This window comes from Uloborus diversus, chromosome 3, assembly GCF_026930045.1.
Source record: "Uloborus diversus isolate 005 chromosome 3, Udiv.v.3.1, whole genome shotgun sequence".
NCBI lineage: Eukaryota > Metazoa > Arthropoda > Arachnida > Araneae > Uloboridae > Uloborus > Uloborus diversus.
Genome location: NC_072733.1, coordinates 217,404,687 through 217,428,287, shown reverse-complemented (window position 1 = coordinate 217,428,287; position 23,601 = coordinate 217,404,687). Strand labels below are relative to the sequence as shown.

Genomic DNA, 23,601 nt, shown 5'->3' with positions numbered 1-23,601 from the left:
AACGGATTACACGCCTATACTGCCGTGGGCAGGTAAACGGCAGTATCTGCAGAGATGAGTTTTCGAGATATTTGAAGAAACGCGTTTTGGATTCAATACAAACAATAGGGAAATGTTGGAATGAGATGTCTTTTTCGCACCTTTTTTTCAGCAGAAACCAAATAAGCGAGCTTGTACAATAAAGATAACGTACAATAGATGGCAAAAATGCAAAAAAATGAAAAATTTGCAGTTACTGCCCTTTACCTGCACACAGCAGTTTATATATCGTGTGGAAGATTGCAGGCATAGTGTGTATGCAAAACAACAGATGGCTCGTTGATAGCTGGCAGTAGTGCAGCACGGGCTGTGAAATCAGTCGGTTGGCGAGTCCTGTGCAAGACAACATAAAGCAGAGATTGTGTACGGCTGCTATTCTGACATTGGGGATGGGAAGAATTGGAGCACTCAATATACTGGCTCGAACTTTCGCCCTGTGACTTTGATCTCACTCCCCGAAATTAAAGAACCAATATGTGGTAGGCGGTTTGCAACACGAGAGGACACTGCTAATGCTGTGTGCCAACAGGTGATCCGATTTACACATGGTGCAGCAAATACTGAGGCAGATGGTATTCAGCGCCTCTCACATCGTTGACAGTGGTGACAGTAGCAAAGGACTACATTGAGGATCTTTAAACCCAGGTTTGTCATGTCAACTGTATGTACTGTGTTGTCATTCTTTTGCACCATGAAGGTCATATTACCCCGTATACTACCATAATAAATTAGTGCGTTACAATATTTCAAGGCTATTCATTGTCCACACATGTAGTTAACACTTTGTCCTTTTGTCTGCATATGTCACATTTTCCAATCGGATTCGCATCTTCAAGAAAAAACAATAGCTGCTATGACTTTTGCACCAACCCTTGTACAATCTTATTGTTACTATTTTCATGATTCGCCAAGATAAATTTTATTTCAAAATATTGATTCAAAAAAAAAAAAAAATGAAAGCAATAAATAAAAGGAATATCCTTTTCTTTAAGCTGTATTTTGCTCAAGCCATTTGCATAAATGAGACGTTTTTATGCATATTTTGAACTTCATTCCCAGTATAAAGTATCAACTTTCTAAAATTAATTTTGTACTTGAAAAATAATAATTTGCACACATTGTACGGTTCAGTACAACATATACAAGCTGTTATTTTTTAAATACAAAAAAAGGTTTTAGAAAATTGATGCAGTATGAGACCTCAATTTTGTAATCCTGAAATCAGGAACACCCGAAATCTGGACCTTTTTCTCTCTCTCTTTCTTTCTGTGAAATATATTTAAAATAAAAAAATTTAAAAAAATTCCCCACTTTTTTTCAGTTCCCTATTTTGTTTTTCAGTTTTATAAGTTAAAATTCAGCAACTATTTGTTGAAAACAGTATTTTCAGTTCAATTTTTTTTCTTTTTTAAGTTGTTTTGAAGCAACATGTTATGCGTAAATAAGCATTTTGCTGTAATTCTGCAGCAATCTTTTAACATCCACTTTCCAATTAACAATATTTTTTTTTCTCATAAGTATACAATGCAAAGCTTGTAGATCAAAAGTATGAAATTATTTTTAGTAAAGATATGATTTATTTATTATATCAATCAGCACAATGCACAATCATAAAAAGTAACATCCGCTGACATACACGCTGCTGCAAATTATCTCCAACTTTTGCTTTAGCATAATGAAGTATACTTTCATTCAGATTGATAAAAAAATAAAATAAATTTAGAATATACATTGGCAATATCAGGAAAAACATGACAAATACTGCATGGCAGTAGATTTAAAACAATTTTTAATTCCTTTTACAAAAAAAGGAAGTATTGCACTCGCAAAAAAATTTGGACCCAAAAATAGGCCTTAATTTCCATTTTGCTCGCCCCCGAATGAATGTGGAGTTTTTTTTTGACCCTACTACATGTGGATATATGCCTAAGAACGTATAGACACCCTAAATATCCATTTGGACGATCCCCAAATTAGTTACAAAGAGTTTTCGTGTGAGGTATGTATGTATATGTGTATATATCTCGCATAACTCAAAAACGGTTTGTCCTAGAAAGTTGAAATTCGGTACTTAGACTCCTAGTGGGGTCTAGTTGTGCACCTCCCCTTTTGGTTGCATTCAAATGTTCCTACGGGGGTCTTTTACACCTTTTTGGGGGGAAATCGTTGTTAATATTGATGCAAACTCAAGTGGTGTTATAATGTGGCAAACACTTGGCGACATATCGACAAGCTTTTGGTTGCCAAGTTTTTTCGCTAACTTGACAACAAATTTGGCGATTTTTTTTTTTAAATATGGTTTCAATTCGGCCACTGATGGTGATATTTAGAGAGTTAACAATTGAATCACATTAAAATTGCCAATAATGGGGAAATAATATTAAATTGGTGTAAAAGGAAGTCATGTGATGCATACAAGAGCTCGTTTGAGTCAAAATCCGAAATCTGGAAAGGTCATGGTAATGCGCATTCTGGATTTGGGGTTTCATGCTGTACTTCACACAATGGTTAATTATATTCAAATACATAACAATTAAAAGCCTAAGTTTAAAATTCTGGGAATAAAGTGCAAATATATGCATAGTCGCATCTATAATGGATTGAACAATTTACTTCTACATATTTAAGCAATTTTCTCTTTGGCAAAAGATACTGAAGAGTCTGCAAAGGAGTGCTAATTTGCTTCCCTCCTTCTTTGTACCTATGCTGCTTAATGTAAACATTTTTTCCTTTTGTTTTGTTTCCTTTCCCTAAACCAAATTGGTTAGTAGGAGCTATTAAAAAAAAAAAAAAGATAGCAGTGATTCATTTTCTTCCAAGCTTATAGGACATAATCTTATATTCTTTAGGATATTTCTAGCTAGAGATATCTTGGCTCGTAAGACTTGAGAGAGAAAAAAAAAGCAACTGATGCATGACAAGAAAACCATAGATTTTACATTGATAAAACATTGATAATCTCTAGTGGATCATTATAGCTTAAAATTCCAAATTAATGACACCCGTTTGCCACAAGATTTTCTTTGAAGTTGCCATTGATCTTTCCTTCACAACTGAGACAGTAAGTTGTGGGGAAAATGCAACTGAGAATGAATGAAAAAATTTCAAATTATAACAGAAAAAATAAAGATTTAGTTTCATGTCAAATGAAAACAAAAAACTTTCTAAATTACTTTCAGAATGTTATAAATTTCTCAGGAAAAGAAAATTATTATTGCTGAATGTCATAAAACTCTAAACATTATAATTCTATCAAATAAACAAAATGAGAATGAGGATTCACATAAATAGGTCCTAATGAAATGTAAGTGAAAAAATAAATAAATTAAGAATTGATCTAATGTTTTGCCCATGCGAAAGCATCTATAACTTTAAACTGAAAAAAATGTCAGCACATAGAAAATTAATTTCTATTGGATCTAAATATTTATTTGATGAAACAGGGGAAAAAATGAAGCTTAAATAATATATGGTATAGAGTATCATTGGCACGATATGACCACAAAGTTATTTTCAAATTGAATATTAAACATAAATTTCATTACAAACATTTACCAATGAATTATAAATCATTCTTGATGTGTTAAATCAATGAATTTGTTATTAAAAGAACATGTGGGAAAAAGATACCTTTGTAACAATTTTTTTTTTTTTTAAATGAAGATACACTTAACATCCAAGAAGTGCTGTGAGCCAAAAAGAGCCGAAAATAACTTTGGAAATAAAGAATTAAGGTTGCTTAACCTCTTGTTTATTTACTACTAATGCTCAAGCTCACATTGCTGTAATAATTTTTAACACCAATCAAGAAACTATTGAATTTATGTAACAATTAGCATTTTACTTAGGTAAATATAAAAGAAATAATTTGTGTTGAATTTTAATTCAGAAACCTCAATTTGAAGAGTGCTGTTTTTGTAATATGAATGTATTTGATTTTTAGTAACTTTTCCTCAATAATAATGGTAATATTTATGTAGCAGTTTTCAACACTAACATTTCAAACTGAAATTTCAATAGGTACCAAGAACTCTACTCCTTGAGAATAAGACACCAGGAGGATGCTTTGAATTTCATAGGAAAATAAGGATAAAAGGAGAAAATAAGGATACAAATTACAATAATATAGATATAGAAGAATTGTTTATAATTATTGAGAAGTATATTAGTTTTAAAACCAAAAGACCAAGAACAAAGAAAGAATTTTGCTATTATTTACGAAAATCATATTTTCAATACAAAGTACATACATATAAAAATAGGAATAAGTGTACATAAGAGGGAAAATTTGAAATACAGCAAATGAGGTATATATGAAAACAGATGGAGAAATAAACCAACAAAAGAGAAAAAATAACAGACTAAAATTTAAGAGAAGAGCAAGAAATTTTAAAGAGTTTTACCTATTTTAAAATGTACAGCTCCTTGAAGATCACCTACATTTATCCACCCATTCTGCCTCTCAATTTGCTGAAAAGTTCATTATACATGAGTTACTTTTAAAACACAAAATCCTGAATAGATTAATAGAAACTGACAGTATGAGAGCAGTCTGAAAAGTATCTAACCTTGATATGAAGATGACAGCACTAGTCATTCAAAACGGTATGTTCTTATTTAGGAGTCCTTGATTAGGAATCTTTTGGCAACTCAGAACAAAAATTGGAGGCAATTTCAGTTTAAATTGTTTTTTTGACAGCCATTTTTGTGAGTTTTTGTAGAAATGGAAAAAAAAAAAATCGAGTATTGAGTTGTCATTCGCTACTTGCTTTTGAAGAGGAATTCACCTGCACAAATTAAAGAGGAGTTGGATGCTGTGTATGGGGACTCTGCTCCATCATCTACTACTTTGAAATCTAGGACAGCAGAATTAAAACATGGCCATACCAGCATGGGCGATTATGAACATTTAAGTTGGCCAAGAACTAACTACCACTGACGAAAATATCGCCAAGGATCATTCGATGGAGCTGGATGACCGTAAGTTGAAGGTTAGGGAGATAGCAGAAGCTGAGAACATCTCCAAGGATCTCCAGTTTGCCACATTTTGAATGAAGAATTGGGCATGCGCAAGCTGGCTGCACATTGGAGCCCTGTTTGCTTACTTTAAACCAGAAACGGATTTGAATGAACACTTGCACAGCTCTGTTGGCGCAATTCAGGGGTAACAAACAGAAAATTTTCCAACAACTTGTCACTGTAGATGAAACTTAGATCCATTATTACATTCCAGAAACAAAAATGCAGTTGAAACAGTAGACTGCAAAGGGAGAACAAGCTCCAAAAACGGCCAAGACAGTTCATTCTGCTAGAAAAGTGTTGGCGACAGTTTTTTGGGATACCCAAGGAATCATCTTCATAGACTATCTTGAAAAAGGCAAAACCATTACCAGAGCATACTATGATATTCTACTTGAGAAGTTCAAGGACTAAATTGAGGAAAAATGGCCACATAAGAGAAAAAAATTACTTTTTCACTAAGACAATGCTACAGCACACACCTCAGTTTCAATAGCTAAAATCCATGAACTGAAACGTGAACTGGTTGAGCACCTACCCTACTCACTAGACCTGGCCCCATGTGTTTTGTTCTTGTTCCCTCAGCTGAAAGAAGCTCTTGGAGGACAAAGATTTTCTTCAAATGAAGAAGTGATAAACTTTGTGTCTTTAAAATATCTATTTACACACTCATCGTATTATTTGGATCGGAGCATCGCTGGATTAAGTGTGTGGATTTACAAGGAAAAATGTTGAAAAATAACAATCAGTTTGGATGATAAAAATCTTTTTTCTTTGTTAGGTTGGAAACTTTTCAGACAGTCCTTGTACCACTTATAAAAAACCTGTGTATTATGATAATCATGGAGAGAAAAAAAAGCATACATACTGTTAACCCTAATTTATGCGGAAGTTATGTTCCACGGAAATGCAACATAAATCAAAACTGCATAAATTAAGACTTCCGTGTAATGTTAAACTAGGTGTTAGGTTCCATAGATGAGAAAAATACTACACTTTAATGATGGATAAATATATATACTAAGTTTATATAATGTGTACTTATTCTGACATACTGTCACCTCAGAGCAACAGTAGGATATCTTTTTGTTATTCCTGGGATTAGATGTCTTACTGTTGCTCTGAGGCAACGAAATATGCTCAACGTGCATTGAGAAGACATGAAATAACTTAATGTTTACATATTAGAAAAAGGTGGTTACGATACTCCTTTGACAGTCATTTTTTTAGTAGTTCCTTGTAAAGCACAGAGGCATCCACGATCACTCCATCATTTCCGTGACGTGATCTTCCTTTCACTTACAAATCAGAAAGATAATTTGCCACTGTTAATGAATGACTCAAAATTTTCAATGGGAAAATTTTTGGTTGTGTGTCATTGATGTCAGTATCCTTGTTGGCTTTGCTCTCCTTTGTCACTTCTAAAAGCTCTTCTTTCACTGAGCTCTGAATTGTGCGAGTTTAATAACATTACTTCTGGAAAAAGGTCAGGAACCAATCACAAAAAAAAAAAAAATGTTCACAATGGTCCAAGCACACTTATTAGCATGCCAAAATGCAGTTAATAACATGTCAGAAATCTCAAGAATTTGGTTTTTGAAAGAGGGGTCACTCCATGTCAAGTGATCCAAAGTCTTTTCATCACATTTTTGTACTTCCATGAAATTTGGCTCATCAATTGTACCCTCCAAGGTAAGTAAAAGCCCACATTTTTAGATTTTTATCTTTTTTATTTTTTTAATTAAAAGACTTTGATTTTTAGAAAAACCCACTTTTTTTTCATGGACGATAATTCAGCACCAAATATACAAATACAAATGTGAGGACCAGTAACAGGCTCTGAGCACAGCTAGGTTGATCCTAGTCAGTTTATAAGTCCCCAATGAAGATCAATGGCCCTCTTAAAGCTATCCACCCCCTTGCTCATTACCACCTCTTCCGGTAAGTTGTTCCAAGTGCCCACGATCCTACTAAAGAAGTAATTTTTCCTAATTTCTAGGTCAGCCTGAATTTTGAATAGCTTAAAACTATGTCCCCTTGTCTTGCTTTCCGTGAGAAAATTTAACCCGTTAACATCTTTCATTTTGATAAATTTAAACAATTGAATCATGTCCCCTCTGGCTCTCCTTTGCTCCAGGCTATACATATTAAGCCTATTAAGTCTGGTATCATAGTATAAATCTGAAAGTCCTCCGAGACATTTTCCTTAACTTCTGATAAGCATTTGCGTAAATGATTGAGAATGCTTGTTAAGTAAACTTTGACAAGAAAGGCAGAACAAAATAACTTATTTGCGGACTGAAGGAGTTTTTTTGCAGTGAAGAGCTACAAAAGGAGGAGCAGTTAGAAACCCTGCTGTTCTATGTAAATCAGATGCTGATTAACAAAACAAATGCATTTGCAAAATAAGTATTAATGATCCTCTTTGGGAAAAAAAGAAAAAATAGTATCCAATTAAAACAATAGTTTTCTCCCATTTTATTTAAGCTTGGATACACAGAATAATATGACTGCAATAGGAAAATTAACTTTCTCGCTAACAAGAAATGCTGAATTTTTATTTGATGATGTGGTTTCATCTTAGTTTCACTCAGTGAAAAATATCAAATTTTTGTAAAAATATAAGCTTTAAAAAATACAAAGGTAAATGCAATTGCACATGCAAAGCACATATAAAACTTCCGATGAAAATTTCATCACATATATCTTTGGCTATAGTTTTTACAACTTTTTGATTTAATAAATAGAATTTTAAAATTATTTTAATAGTTTTTACTTTTGTTCTAGACATGATTTTCGCACACATTCAAATCAATCTTATCTACTTAACATTAAATAAAGTTTAATATTCTGTAATAGTTGATCATTTTAAATTTCTTTTGTAACATATAGAATTGTACGTACATAATTTTTTGATTGGTTTCTAATTGATTTGTACTTAGTAATTTCAAGTTTTTTTTCCCACTTTAACTGATATTTTCCTGAATGAATATGCAACAAATTTATAAAAAATTAATGATAACAGAACATCAAAAATTAATCGTTATTAAAGAGAGTAATTAAATTTAAGAATAATACTCATACACTTAAGAGTGGGAGAAAATTGTGATCAAATTCATGGGTACTTATTAATTTCAGGTTATGTTTTACCAGTATTGAATCAACAGGCAACAAAACTATAGATCATATAACACAAACTTGAAACATTAAAAACAAATCTCTCTCATTACTAAAGATATTAATTCAATTTAGGAATAATTTAAATATTTTGAATAAAAAAAAGCATAAATCTTACTCCATCAGATCGAAGTATCTTGCTCTTTAACCAAGACAAATAATATACTCGAACTCTCGATTTCTTCCCAGATATAGAAACTAAAATATTTTGACCTTCCAAAACTTCCATTTGTTGAAACCGACGACGAGATATTAGTTGATAAACTTTACCTTGACCACTTCTATCAAGCAACATAAGACCATTTTCAGTGCCAATCAAGAGATTTACACCTAAAAATCATTTATTCATGAATATAGGTATCATTTTTTTTTGGATGAAATTTGCAAGTAATATTTCTTTCAAATATATAAGGAAAATAATATATATAGAGAGTGCAGAATAATATTAGCCATTTGTATGAATAGCTTCAATAGTTAAAACGATAAACTACTCTACTGTTTCAAATTATTATTTGAAGTTTACAATCATTTAAGGAGAGGGTAGGGTTTTGCACTTTCAAAAAATCAATTTTTTCATTCATGTTTTTCCTTGTAGTTAAGTATTTCAAAAATATAATCCTAATATTTCAAGTTGATCAAAGCAAAATTCTCAAATTTATCCAGAATTAAATCTCTGCTCCTTCTAACTAGCTCTGACAGCTGCGGAAGAATGCAACTTTTTCGACAGCTGCAGACGCTCAGAAAGTCAGGTCTGCTTGCTTGGCGTTAGTTAAATATAATAAAATCAATAACAAAAAAGGAGAGGCTAAGGACATCAGAGCTGCAACAGGGACTGTACGCCATTGTGCTGGAATCAACGATTTTTAGGTCTAAAACGTAAAACGAATCTTTCTATAAAACCACTTTTTCAAAGTCAGTGTTCATTCCCATTTTAAAACTACTTGACCAATTCATTTCAAATTTAGTACACACACACTGCACATAAAAATCTTCCCCCCAATGTTGAGTTTCAGAGTTTTTTCTTTAATTGGTTTCTTACTTACAAAATGGCGGAATTTTTTGTGAAAAATAGTATTTTTAACTTTAAATGGCTGCCAAAACTTTTAGATTTTAAGGAAAAAAATAATCTGAATTCGTTGAGAAGAGGATTTATTAATACTTAAACTAAATTCAAACAATTTTTGATTTCAAATAATTGTCAACTGAGACACAGTGAATACGGCAAATCATCTTTCTCCAAAGGCACTCTGGGAAAAGCTCTGTCACTGCCTTATCTGTGGATATTTTTTGATCAGAATTTTACAGAACATTCTTAAAAACAATACATAATAATGCATAAAAGATTTGAATAAATTTAATTAAACCATTTTTCTAAAAAAAATTGTTAAAAAAGTTTTTTGACGCTGAAAACCTTACCTTTTCCTTAAGATATACAATGGTATGGAATTAGCATCAAAATGTAAATGTTAAGTTTTTACTTGAATGCTATTTATCATTGGTTTGGCTAAATAATATCAAAAACTATTTCACAGTAACATAAAGTTCCTAACTACAGTCAAACCTCATTATTGCGACACCCTGAATGTCACGTCATTTTCTCAAAGTCATGAACTTATGTCATATAGTTTTAATGTTAAGTGGCTCCAGGTTTTACGACAGGTTTTTTTTTTTTTTTTTGAGTAACTCTGGTTATGATGAGAGTTTGAGCTGCGTAGATTGGATCAAATATGTTTTTGCAATTAAAAGATTTTCTTTAAAATAATGAAAACATCTGGAAATGTTTGTTGTACGAACTTCAGACTCAGACAAGAGATTTGACCAGGCATGACTAAAAATTTACTTATCTTTACTTATATTACACAAAAGATTAATAAAATTATTTTTTTAATGTTTAAAAGACGTATTTCTTAAATTTTTGCTGCTTGCTTGGGCTTGCTTGTTGACTTTTCACAAAATTTCAAATTTTTTTAAAATTTCAATCTAAAAAATATTGAAAATGAAAAATTGAATGTACATGTTGCTCATACACTTATTTTTATATCATTTTCTTAAATAAAAAAAAATAGACACTTTTATGACCGTTTTCTTGAAAATTATCTAATCGTTAAGGGGTTAATTCTCTATTGACAAACTTTATTCTAAAAAGTATTAAAACCCCTAAAAATATGTATGAGTCATAAAACATTTGTAAATTATAACAAGGACATGAAAATGGTCGTTTCTGTGAAAATGACCTTAATGCAATGACATTAAATCTCTTACACATGTCTTTGAGATAGGAATTGAAATATAAAACCTGAATCACTTTTGAATAAAGGGCAATTAATGTTTCAATCGTACAAGATAACTTGAAAACCTTTTCTAAAATCACACGGTAACCCTTAACTTCTTTTTTTTTCTTTTTTAATTATGCATTCAAGAATAGTTCTACATATTCAAAATGGAAAAAAAAAGTATTTACAGTAGTCTTCATTTAATGTTTGATTGCAGTTAATGTTATCAATCGCTTATTGTTAACATTTATTGCTTTTGTTATCATTACATCTTTTACTGCTATCATTTTTTTAACCCCATTCTTAAATTCTAAAGAAAAATTAAAAATGTATTCCAAAGCGACTTGTTCTTATGTTCAGAAAGTGCAAAAATTTGAATTGCTGATCATTCTCTTTTTACTCAAAGGAAATGAGGCATGTTCTAAAGAGTAGAGAATGACTACCGATAATTGGGAGTTTACTGTATCATGTATGTTCATAAATATAGCATAATATCTAAAATACCTAAAACATGTTTAAAGAAATTTGATTTTTAAAAAAGTCCAATTCTTTTAATTAAAAAAAAAAGTATCACAAACCCTGGTTCATGGTTAAATGAACTAAGAGCAAAAACTTGACTTCTATACAACTGACTTACTCTTTCAGAATTACAGAAGTCTTTTGCAGTTAAATGGATTATAAAAAGCTTCTATTTTAACATTGATCATGCTTTACCACACTTTGTTGTTTTTGTTCATGGAAATAGCTCTAAGTACATACTATAACAAATAATAATAAATCTGTTCATACATTTTCAAATTGATGGAATAAAAACTGCTACTTAGCACAAAATTCAAATGAGTAAATTACTAAATTTATTACTTGGATAATTATTCATTTTACTATAAATGCCCTCGTTCAGAGCAGAAACAAATCTACAAAAAAAAAAAAAAAAAAGAAAAGAAAAGAAAAGAAAGAAAAAAAGAAAAAAAACAGAATTTGATATTTTTAAGAAAAAACATGTCAAGGCATCCACAGCATAAAAACTAAATAAATCAACTATAAAAATTGCGATTTTTTAAAATAACATTTAAATACGTACCCCACAAAGCTGCACACAGAATTTCTGAATTGAATCTCTTCTTATACTTTCTGATTTCTGGCGTGTCAGGTGTTGTTTCATGAGCTGTTGGTGTAACATTAACATTAATTTGAGATTGCTTTTGTGGAGATGGTGAAGAACCACTACCAGCACCAAAACCAAAAGTGAGGAATGATCTCTGTTTGTGATGAAACTGCAAAAGAAGAGCCTAAATTAACCCGTTGCGTTTAAATCACTTTTAAGAACCTGCATTTAGTTGCTATTTGTAATACAGATTTCTATAGGAAAAAAATATTTCAACCAATTCATTACCATAATATATTTATAAACAGTTTGAATTTGATTGGCAGATTAAAGTTAACACAGATTCTTTACATTTTGTTTTTGTTATGATATACAAATAAGACTATTAAATTTTTTACTAAGTGGTTAAGTAAAAGGAATGTTAGTGTTTAAATTTCATGTGATTAAACCATTAATATTGGAAAGGGCATAACAATATGGGCATAACTAAAACACAACAGAGGGCATAACTAAATTTGAAGAGATGCCAAGGCGAAAGCAGATTTTGATTTTGGAGGAAGTCATTATTCAAATACACTCCTTTTCGTGAAAATTGCAACACCATGAAGGATGTATTGAAAATGCCTTGTTTTAAAATCACACGAATTAAAAATAAACATTCTAAAAATAAAGGAAATAAAATAATGAAGAAAGTAAATAATGAGTAGGTTTTTTGGTAACCAGGCTCGTCATTTACGGTGGTCAAGAGAGAGTAATTCCCCCCCCCCCCCCGCTTTAAGAAATTAATGCATTTACCTACAAGCGGACAGTAGACGTGACTTCAAATGTTTTTCGATATAATTTTCATTTCATATACAGTTTAGCTTTTATTTAACAATAACCAATTTAACAATTTTCGCTATTTAGTGATCCATTTTACTGGTCCAGATTTGACTGCATCAGGGAGTAAAACTGTTTGGAGGGACAAAAATACGAGCTTTACTAACCAACATTTTCAAAATACAGACCAATACAGACCAATTTACTAAAATTTTAAATACTAAAATTTTAAAACTTAATAAACTTTAGCGTAACAGAAAAGAGTAAGGGGAGGTGGGGCACGTTGGTCCACTTTTTTACTTATTTTTTATTTCATCAAAACACTTAATGAGCAATTTGATTTTCTACAATAAGTTTCACTAAACACTTCTCAACATCACAGCGTTTTTTGGAAGTGCTGTATTGATTAACTTTTTTTACGTTAATTTTTTAAGGGAACATTATAAAGTGGACCAACATGCCTTACAGGTGGGGTACGTTGGACTGCATAACTCAAACAACATTTGTTATTATTTTAGTGATTAATACAATCAAATGTTGTAACAACCTTATTCTCTTTTGTGTGCAGAGTGAAAAAAGTGATAAACCATCTTTAATTAAAAACGGCAGTAAGCATTCACCATTAGTACACATTTTTTAAAAATCAAAAGAATATTCAATTATTGAATATTCATGAGACAATTAATGCAGATTAAAGTTAACTAAAGATATGTTAAACAATATCTAAGAATATAAAAGTGCTATTTCCATAGCTTTGGAGGAAGCACTTTTATTGGACTGGGTTTAGGAAGGATAGGTCCTATGTTACTTTTATTCAAAGTTACATCAATATTTTTTGGTAGGGGGAAAAAGCTCATTTTTTACTTCATTGCATTGCATGAAACAACTCCAAAGGGTAAAGAATCTTGTGTAATACTAGTACCATATATTTCAAAGAAAAAGTAGAATAAAATTGACAGCTTTAAGTTAGAATGTCTTTGTGTTCTAAAATCAAAATTAGATAATCTTAAGTAAAAGTATTTTTGTATTCCTTTAATCAATTATTTGTTTCATTTTGTTTCTATGTAGAATGCTTGTTTAGCAAAAGTTTTTTGTTTAACACAAGAACTTTATTATAGCATGTATTGCATATTTTACTCTTTGAAAACAGTCTGCAAAAATTTGGATGAATATTTGAAAATATAAATTGTAAAAAAGTGCAGATATGAAATGAATCTTTTGGTAAAATTCATTTAGTATAACTTTTGTTAAATAATTATTAGTTTTTCTTTTTTTGCCCAAACTTTTTATTATTATTATTTCAAAACAAGTGTAACATGAAATTAAATTAATGTATAATATACAACCACTTAGAATATTGTTATAATTAATGAGATTTAAGAGAAAAAAAAATTATGTGGGATAGTTTGGTCCAGTCCAACGTGCCTCACAAAGAGTGGACCAACCTACCCCACCTTCTTGGTCTGAAAAAGTCATGTCATAACTTTTTTTTTTGATAAAAAATGAAAAAAAAAAAAAAAAAAGCCTATTATTGTGAACTAAAAGAACTTACTTTAAGAAAGGAGCTCAATCCCCCCCCCCCCCCATCTTGATGAAAATCATTAAAAAAATTAAGTTAATTTTCCGAAAATAAATCAGGACTACTGAAATAACACTTTCTGGAATAAAATTTGTTCAACATAATTGTACCACGTGATTTCATTATAGGATTTGTAGGACCATAGGTGCCATTTGTTGGTCATAAAATAAAATATATTAATAGTATTAAAATAATTAAGACTAGTCCAACATGCCCCGCGGTCCAACGTACCCCACCTACCCTATCACACTTAATTAAATAGACGCCAGTTTTATTTATAATACGCAGCAACATAATGTAAAGCTCATTTGATACAAATTTTGACTGAAAGTTGTGAGTTTAATTCATATATTCATTGAATAATGAATAGAACTTTTCTGAAACTAGGAAAATAAATTGAAAGATCTTGCAACTGGTCAAAACATTATTAAATGATTAAGAGCAGTGTTTCATTCACAACTGTTTTCTTTGAAAACTCACTGGAAAACAACTTTTAAGAAAAATTTTGATACCAGCAAAGAGAAAAAAAATCTGTAAATTATATTTAACCTGTTAATTGTTAGTTTAAAAAAGATTTTTGTAAAACCCAGAACACATTTAGAAAACTGTTTTAATTACTAATCAGCAAAAATTTTTGGATGTACAGAAACTAAGTTGACTTATACTGAAAGAACGTACATCATGAAAGTTAAAGGCAGCAAATAAAGACAACAATTTAAACATAATAAATTTTTTCTCACATCAAAATTTTACATTAAATGTTGTTGTCATGTATACCTTATTGCTTTAATATTATCTTCATCTTACTTTTACATTTTGGACGAAAATAGGAAAGTTTTTCTAAGAGATTTTTTCAATGATGATAAAATGTAGAGTAAAAGCATAATTAATGGTTGTATACATTTAAAGGTAAAACATCCAGGAAATGCTTTTATGCAGTGAAACGAAATCATATATAGTCTAGTAAATCTACAAATGAATTGGAAAATAATAGTTATACACAGGTTAGTGTATAATGTGTTTTTTGTGTGTATTTATCATATGCATAATACATTTTAAAATATTGCGGGCGAGAGCAATGTGATTGTAGAGGAAAAAAGTTATTTTTCTATGATACTTTATTAAGTACATTAAGCAATTTATTTTACTATTTTCAAAGATTACTCTTGCATTTATGTACTTAATTACAGAGCAATTCAATTGAAGAATATAAAGCTTTTCGTCAATTTCTCAAAACTTGAAACAATAATAATAATAAAAATTAATTAAAGTAAAAAACTTCAAACATACACTTACTCTCTGTAAATATTTGCAGCAAAAAAATACTTTTAGCATAGTTAATTTCTTAAGTAAAGGATTTAAATCAGCATCTCTCAATGCTAAAACATTTTAAATTTCTCAAAAATAACCTTAAAATAGTCAAATTTGAGAAACGTTTTTTGTATGGCAAGCTCTCTTTAAATAAATTTGTTCAAAACAAATCTCCCTTTTAGTTCGAGATTTATGTCTTTCTTTCAATTTTCACATAGGTACTTATGGTTCATTTTTGAGCCATTGGGAAAAAAGAGAGAATGATGCACCCTCTCCAATGTTTTTCGAACAAGAAATTTTTTTTTAATGGTGGGAGGGGGCAGGGAAAGTGATCACACAGAACAACAGGCACATTTCCAAATCACCCCTTACTTTCAAAGTTTTTATTTTGCAGTATTCATTAATTTAGTTATTTATTTGATAAATATTTTATTTTAATATTTTTTTACAACAAACAAAGCATATATTTGCTTTTTCTTAAAAATATTTGTGGAAAGTAGACTAAAAAGAAGCTAACCGCAAATTATACCTATACAATAATACAAACTTTACCAGATTGGCAAAATTGGCAGTATTGGCAATGTCTCACTTTTTTAGCATTTAAAAAGTTTATAAGGAAAACAGGAAAAATACAACTACCAATATTTCTCTTAAAATTAATTTTTCAGCAAATCTGCAGAAAAATACTAGCTTCACAGACTACATTTTGAAAAAAAACTAACAAATACTAACCAAGATGAAGAATACTGACTTGTACTGACTTTTACTGACCAGTTTTATACCCGAAATGTATTGAATGTCTATACTCCTTGATTTAAAGATAACATCTTCCAGTCCCTCGACAATCGTTAAACCATGGTTATACTGTACATCCTTTGATCCCCCTGGAACAATTCGAAATAACGTCCTGCTGGTAACAAAGAAATCTATCCCAAAGCCTATAATTAGTTATGATTATTTCATTGTAGTTGAATGCATAGCTCGTTTTGTCCATATTTTCATTCAAACAGTTGCTCACTTCAAAACAGCCATTTTAGACTTTTCTAGCATACTAGCGAGAGCCTTGTCATTTTTTTTATTAGTGGTGTTTTTTTCCTCTCCAATAGAAATGAACATTCTTGATTCTCCATGCTTCCCTTAACTGTTTTGTATTTTTCAGAAAAAATTCGTGATTTTTTTCTTTAAGATTTTAGCAGGTGTGTTGTTATTATTTACAGCAGTGATCCCAACCCATGGGACGCGAACAGCGTGTTACTGGGCCATGGACAGTAGTCGAGAATTTGAATTGCGTCCGTGATTGCGATTTTTGCTTCTATTCTAAAACAAGAACATTAAGATTTTGCTTATTTTATGGTAACCTTATTACATTCAGTACATGATGAATTTTTAAGCGATAAACTATAGGGGTTTTGCCAACTTCAGGTGAAAAATCCTTTCTTTCGAAAAAAATGGCGCCCACATGCAATTTATTGGTACTAGAAACTTATGACAGGTTTTCTCACTCTTCATGAATATTAACTCTTATTTACTTATTTCTTTTCTGTACTCTGAAATTAATACAACTAAAAACAATTATTTTGGCTAATTTTCCAAAAAAAATCTCGATTATAACCCCCCCTTCTGAAATTAACAAGTTTTGTTTTGAAAATAGGGGGGGGGGATTTTCGGGATTTTATGGTAGTTTGTGCTATGCATAAAATGTCTACATATTCCATACCTCATCAGATCTGTCAACTTTTGATCCCAGCACTTGTTGAGAAGAATGTTGAGGGAAAATATCGGGAGTTGGTCGTGAACCAGCCATTCCAATGTTTGCTGGTGTGCTTTGGGATGATTCTAATCGTTGACCATGTATTCTGCTCAGATCTTGCGAAATTGGCGAGTTTTGCCTTTCTCTTCCTTCTTTTGAGTTATCCACCTAAAATATTAAGAATTGGAAAAAATATTTAAAAAAGATGCATTGGCAATAAATTTTTAAATGTTAAACAAAAACACTTTTGGGGTGTTCATCCCTCCAAGAGAGATGGTACCCCCTCGCATGCTATAGAGTACCACCCAGAATGAGAACCACCCCAAAAAGGGCATTAAAACAACCGCCCCGAAAAATTTCAATTGCACAGTGTGTGCCTGCCATGTGGGCACTTTCTCTAGCTATTGATATTGCACACAGTGAAATATAATGAAAAATAATAAATAAAATTTTTGCATAGAATTTCATTTGAAAAACCATGAGCAAATGCTTCTTCTCATACTAAGAATATCAATAGAATTTAGGTTTGAAAAAAAATTACTAACTGGAAATCCAACTAAATACAGATTTTAAGAGATTTTAAAGATTATAAACTGAAATATTCTGTAAAATCACTAATAGGATGATCATAGTGATAAAAAGATTTGTAATTGAACATGAGCTTTAACCGACAAATATTTCATACTATCATATGCAATATGTTCATTGGCATATAGTAAAAACAAAAATCAGGGCAAGGGCAGATTCCAAGTACATTTGAATACACCAATATATTATAAATAAATAATGAAAAAAGTAGAGGCTGAGGAAATTGAAATTGCTACAGGGACTGCACTCTATGCAGCTGGCATTGGTGCTTTTTAGCTTCTAAAACTTTAAATGCATTTCTCTCAAAGTCTGTGTTCACTCCTATTTAAAAACTAATGGACCGATTCATTTCAAATTTAGTACACACATTCCTGCAGATAAAACTCCCCCCCCCCCCCCGCATTGAGTTTGAGTTCTTTTTAGTTTTTTTTATATTAGGGTTTTTATAACAAAATAGTAGAATTTTTAGAGAAAAATAGCACTTTTACTTCAAATGGCAACCAAAAATTGATTAGTCAAAGAAAAAAGGACTTAAGAACGTAAGGAGGGAGGGTTAGTTAATATTTTGACCAAATTCAAGTAGAATTCGATTTTAGATGAGCTTTTAAGAAAAATCTCATAAATTTAACTTTCTAATTGTTGTTTTTCGAGAGTACAGGCATCCTTTTTTAGCTGTTTTAAAACTAAATCTTCGAAAATTTGTCAACAAAAACTCCATTTTCTTCCATTTTTCTTCTGTGATAGTAAAGCTCTGAATGACCTCAAAAATGAATGTCTTTACTGTTGTTGATAATGCCAACTCAAATTTCTCCATTTGTTGCAAAAAGCTTTATGCTGAAATCACGAAAACAGAATTAGAAAAAACTGCTACTTACAACTTTTCTTCATTTAACGAGAAATCCATTTAAAAAAAATTATTTGCTGCCTATAAGCTTCTTAAACTGCCTAGGCATGATTCCATTTGTCTACCATACCTGTATGCTAGTGAGAAACATAGCAAAAGACCTGCTAATTTCAGATTCATCTGTTATGCCACCAATATTAATTGGAAAAAATCTCAGCATCAAACTTGAATCTATGCTTAAAAAACCCTATAATCTTTGGGGCATCATGTGTCGCAAAGTTTACAGCAATGGTAGACAATACACTTCTGTATCGGAACTTAAGAGATCTATTGAGGAAGTATGGTACAAAATTGAGCCCCAAGCGATGCAAGGTTTAGTTTCTTCGATTTATGAACTAATAAAGAAGAATGGATCCACAAGCAGGTTTTAAAACTGTTTTATTTAATTTTTATTTCGTTTGTGTCTAAACTTTTGAGACAATGTTAATTTTTTGTTACAATGTAAAAACTTGTAAAATGCACAAGTCGAATTTTCATTGCTATAACTATTATATAGTATGCATAGCACCTTAGACTAAAGTAGTCTTAGGAAAACTGAATAAATAGATTTCGAAATCTGTGTGAATTTGCTCATTGTCTAAACTTTTGCGTTGCACTGTATATATATATGAGGTTATTTTACAGCTTTGGAGTGGTTTTTCTTTTCTTGACTGCAGTAATGAAAAGACTATGGTGCCATTTCATGACATGAAATTAAATTACCGTGATTTACTCTAGGAAAACGCCGATAATTTTTTTGAAACTCAACAAGCTACTATATATTTATTGTTGTGTTTAGTTACAGAATGCATTATGTTAAAAATATAAATTAAAAATAAAAAGTGCACTAGTTTGAAAATATAAGTGCTTAAATTTTATGATCAGTTTATTATTTTTCAAACTATGATTTTAAAAAAAATCGTTAAAATATCATGCACAATATTATGCAGAAACCCTTTAAAAACTAAGCTTTACCTGCATCTAAATATTACACATTTAATAGCATTCTTTGAGTTATAAACAGAACTGAAATTAATTAATTTTGGTAGTGGTGCAAATTTCTTTTTATAACACTACAACTCTTACATTAGGAAGTTTTTTAATAGAGTTATTAGAAGTCTTTTTATGTTCAATGTTTTTAAAATTAACATTTCAGAGAAAACATTATTAATTATTCATTGATTACAAATAATTAATATTTATGTATATGCATTGCTAATATTTCAGTAAATATGAAATGAATAGATTAGACAACTTTTGCTTTAGGATACTTTTGGACAGTTTGAGACACTTTTGGGCAATTTTGGACCATTTTAGACAGTTTCGGACAGTAAAAAACCACTTGTCCTGTCCAAAACCAGTTTCAGATATCTAAGACCCCAACCCTCGTTAAAAGCTTATGTAACATCACAGAAATAAGTTCCATCAAAATGATGGATATTGAAAAAAAGAATTTAAGCCCATGAATAATCTGCAAAAGAGGTAGCTCATTAGAGGATAATCTGGAATCTATGGTAAATAGCAGAAAAAAACTAGCATTACCCTTTGAATTAATGCTTTAGCATCTTCTTCATCTGGGGTGGGTGGCAACGGGCGATTAGGTGCTTGACTAGAAACTGAAAACAAAAACAGAATAAGAACAGCACATCAACATTGCTTTTGAAAAATGAAACAGAAACAAACCTACAACTGATGAATTTTTCCATCATTATACATTTTTAGTCTTAATGAGCAAATTAAAATGACCATTATTGCTTTTAGGCTCATATAAAGTTAGTGCAGTTATAGGTATCAGGGACAAGTCTGAAGGATAAATGGAAGCATGACTGAAAAATAAATTCAGATTTATATTTGCCTTTTTAAATATAACACTATATTTTCAAGTGTTCACTCAATTTATTTCACAAGAAAGGTTTTTGGTCAGATTATTTTGCCAGTATTATCTTATGCTAAAGAAACTGGGACGTTAAGGAACAAAACTCTATGGAAACGTAAAACAATTCACAGAAGCTTAAAAAAATGCATGTAAAGATTTTTCTTAAATTCCTTAAATGACAGAAAGTGGAGAACAAACCAAAGTTACTGATGTCATTTGCTGAGTAAAGAATGAAACTGGGTTGTGCGCCATGCCACCAGAAAAATGATGATAGATTAGTCCTATTTTGGATATCAAAAGACAAGAAGTGGAGGAAGAGATCACAGAGTTATTGGATATGTGATTGTCAAGTTTACTAGGTGCAGTTTCTGCCTCAATTTTATATAGGCATTACACATTGAAATATTCATTGATTTCAGTTAACTATAATGCAATGCCCTGTAAGACAATAGTTTCCATTTCAGCAACCCCGTTAAGATTTCCTTATTGTTTATTTGCCTCAGGAAAATCTATCAGGGGGAAGGTGAAATAACATTGTTTTGAAAGTCAACACTGTCATCAGATTAAGAAGATAGAGGTTTTTACTGTTTTTTTTTTGTTCATAAAAAATTATACAATGTTAATTTATTTTAAAGGAAGATTTTTCCTTTCTTGTTATGCTGCTGAATGTTTGAGGTTCATAAAGCCAATTGTCAACTACACAAACTATACAAAGTAAGTATTGCATAAATTATATAAATTTTGAATTATGTTTTGAAAGGTTGGTAGAGAAAGTAGATATAAAGTGGAAAACTGTCCGAATCAATTTTGAAACAAAAGTCTGTCTAGAAACTTCAACAAGATATGTAACACTCTTAAAAATAAAATAAAGTTTTCTTAACATTGTTAATAATTATGGTAACATTTTTACATCCTGTTGCATTAAGGTTCAAAGGCAACTTCTTTTAAAACTAGTTCAAAGTTAACTTATTCAAAATAAAGCAGATAAAAGACTTGCCTTTTTGCACCAAAGCTCTCAAGGTATCAGTATTATAACAATCTGGAGGCCTGAAATGAAATTAAAAGTGATATTTTTTCATGTAAAAGCTATAGCTATTTTTGAAACAAAAATCATTCACATATGCATTAAAAAGTTCAATTTAAATGCTAAATACTGAAAAAAAAAAAAAAAAATGAGTAACTCAACAAATGCTAAATATAGTGATACCTCCATCATTCAAAATGTGTTTTTAATCATAACCTTGTTTTATTGACATTAATTTATTTCGACTTTAATCCTGTTTATTACAACACTATTTCAAGGTCATCAGAAGGACGTTCCTGTAGATGGCTACAAAAAATACTTTTATTTTCATCACTTTAGGTTTTTTTTTTATTTTTTGACCAATAAGTAAATTTTTGGAGCACAAAATAATTCTAGTGTTCAAAGAGTTATTAAATTTAAAGAGATTGAACCTGAAAGTAAAGTAGTGTATCATAAGGTAATTATTTTTTAACCATTGACTTACTAATATTAATAGAGTAAAACCTGTAAAGTTGACCACCCTTGTAAGTTGACCACCTGTCTAAGTTGACCTCCTTTTTCAGGCACGGAATTAGTCTTTATTGTATAAATCAACCTCTGTAAGTTGACCACCTGTTTAAGTTGACCATTAAAGTAGTGCACCGCAAGTGGTCAACTTACACAGGTTTCACCGTACCATAAAAAGAATTGCTTAATTACGCAGACAACATTTAATGTGCTATGCAACGTTGGACAGATGTCTGATTTTCAACAGTATGAAACATATCATTCCATGTATTGACAAAAAGGTAGAAATCCTAAGAAAATGCTATACCTGCTTAGCCCATTTCGCAGCTCAATATCTAATAATAGATTTGAACGCTGCATGAGTCAGTGGGGAAAACCATGTATTTGTTAAAAATTAAATAACAAATAGTAAAATAAACAGCATTATGAATACCAAAATAAAGCTTAAAATTACATTTACTAGAATATTAAAATTACTTTGCATTTCCTGACTTGTCTGACACTCAATGAACAAATTAACAAATTTTATTCATTGTAACCTAATGGTATCACATATGGTAGTTTTTTTTTATAAATGGGACATGAGTTGAAAATCCAAGGTTTAAGTGGTTAGGTCTCTCAGCACCCATTTTCAAGCACTCTTTTATCTAGAATTCTCAATTTACTCAAGGAGGTTCAGTCACAATGTTCTACTGTACTTAATTCAAATGCTACTTCAACTGAAAGTTCACAAACATGTTACATATATTTTACAACTGGGATAGGGAAGAAAACTTTAATTTCGGTAAGAAATTGGCTGACTGGAAGGAATGGTTATCCACAAGGTTAAGTTTTAGGGCCACATTTTTGTTTATTAATTTCTTTAAGGATATTTAAAGTATTTCTGGAAGCACCAATATTTTCATAAATGTCAAAGTTATGGGGGTGGTTGACAATGAAGAAAAATTTGGAAAACATCAAGAGTTTTTTTTTTTTTTTACAAGGCAATTAATTGGAGCATGTTGTTTAATGTTGAAAAATGTCAAAGCAAAGGTTATTTACTGGATAATATCATTAGCAAAGAAGTTAATTTGGATGCCTTGAAAAGTAGCCAGTACTTAAAGTTTAGTCAATTTATACAGAAGTTTGGCATGATACATTTGTAGCATAAAGTTCAGTTTTGGTCTTAAGATATTAACTTATCAGAAGGGGCTCAAAGGAGAGTCACTGGGTTAGCTGTTGTTTTCATGTCCCGTAATTAAATAACACTACCAAAAGATTGGTGCCCTTGCTTCTACAGATAGGACTTTATTTATTTACAGATAAGACAACACAAGAATGATTTACAGCACATAAAGTGGAAATAACACTCAGAGCAATGGTGGAAATCGAACCCACAACCTCCGGCATATAAAGCAAAGCTTCTACCACAGAGCTAAAGAGACTCTTACTGGGTTAGTGAAAGGACTTTAAGATTTAGATTAAAGACTCTTTGCTTAATAAGCAAAGGAGTGCCTGAAGAGGCCTGATCTAGATTCGTTAAAGTAGAGGGTGTTGGTGGGCTAAATCACATATGGAAAAATTAGGGGTCTGATTTAAGTTTTTCAAATCTAAGGTTAATCTTGAAGTTAGGATAAATTTCTGCTTCAACAGGATCGTAGGCATTTAGAAT

General features: G+C 30.8%; 1 protein-coding gene across 2 annotated transcripts in view; it reads right to left on the bottom strand.

Moving 5' to 3' along the window:
• Positions 1-23,601, bottom strand: part of LOC129218591 (misshapen-like kinase 1) — a 137,183-nt gene that overhangs the window by 40,883 nt on the left and 72,699 nt on the right. For both annotated transcript variants that reach the window (XM_054852909.1, XM_054852907.1), the window contains exons 17-22: positions 21,417-21,466; positions 20,086-20,159; positions 17,040-17,240; positions 11,590-11,782; positions 8,354-8,565; positions 4,443-4,509 (exon numbers count right to left, since the gene is read on the bottom strand). In XM_054852909.1, coding sequence (XP_054708884.1) covers positions 4,443-4,509; positions 8,354-8,565; positions 11,590-11,782; positions 17,040-17,240; positions 20,086-20,159; positions 21,417-21,466 — 797 coding nt within the window. The remainder of the gene's footprint in view (positions 1-4,442; positions 4,510-8,353; positions 8,566-11,589; positions 11,783-17,039; positions 17,241-20,085; positions 20,160-21,416; positions 21,467-23,601) is intronic.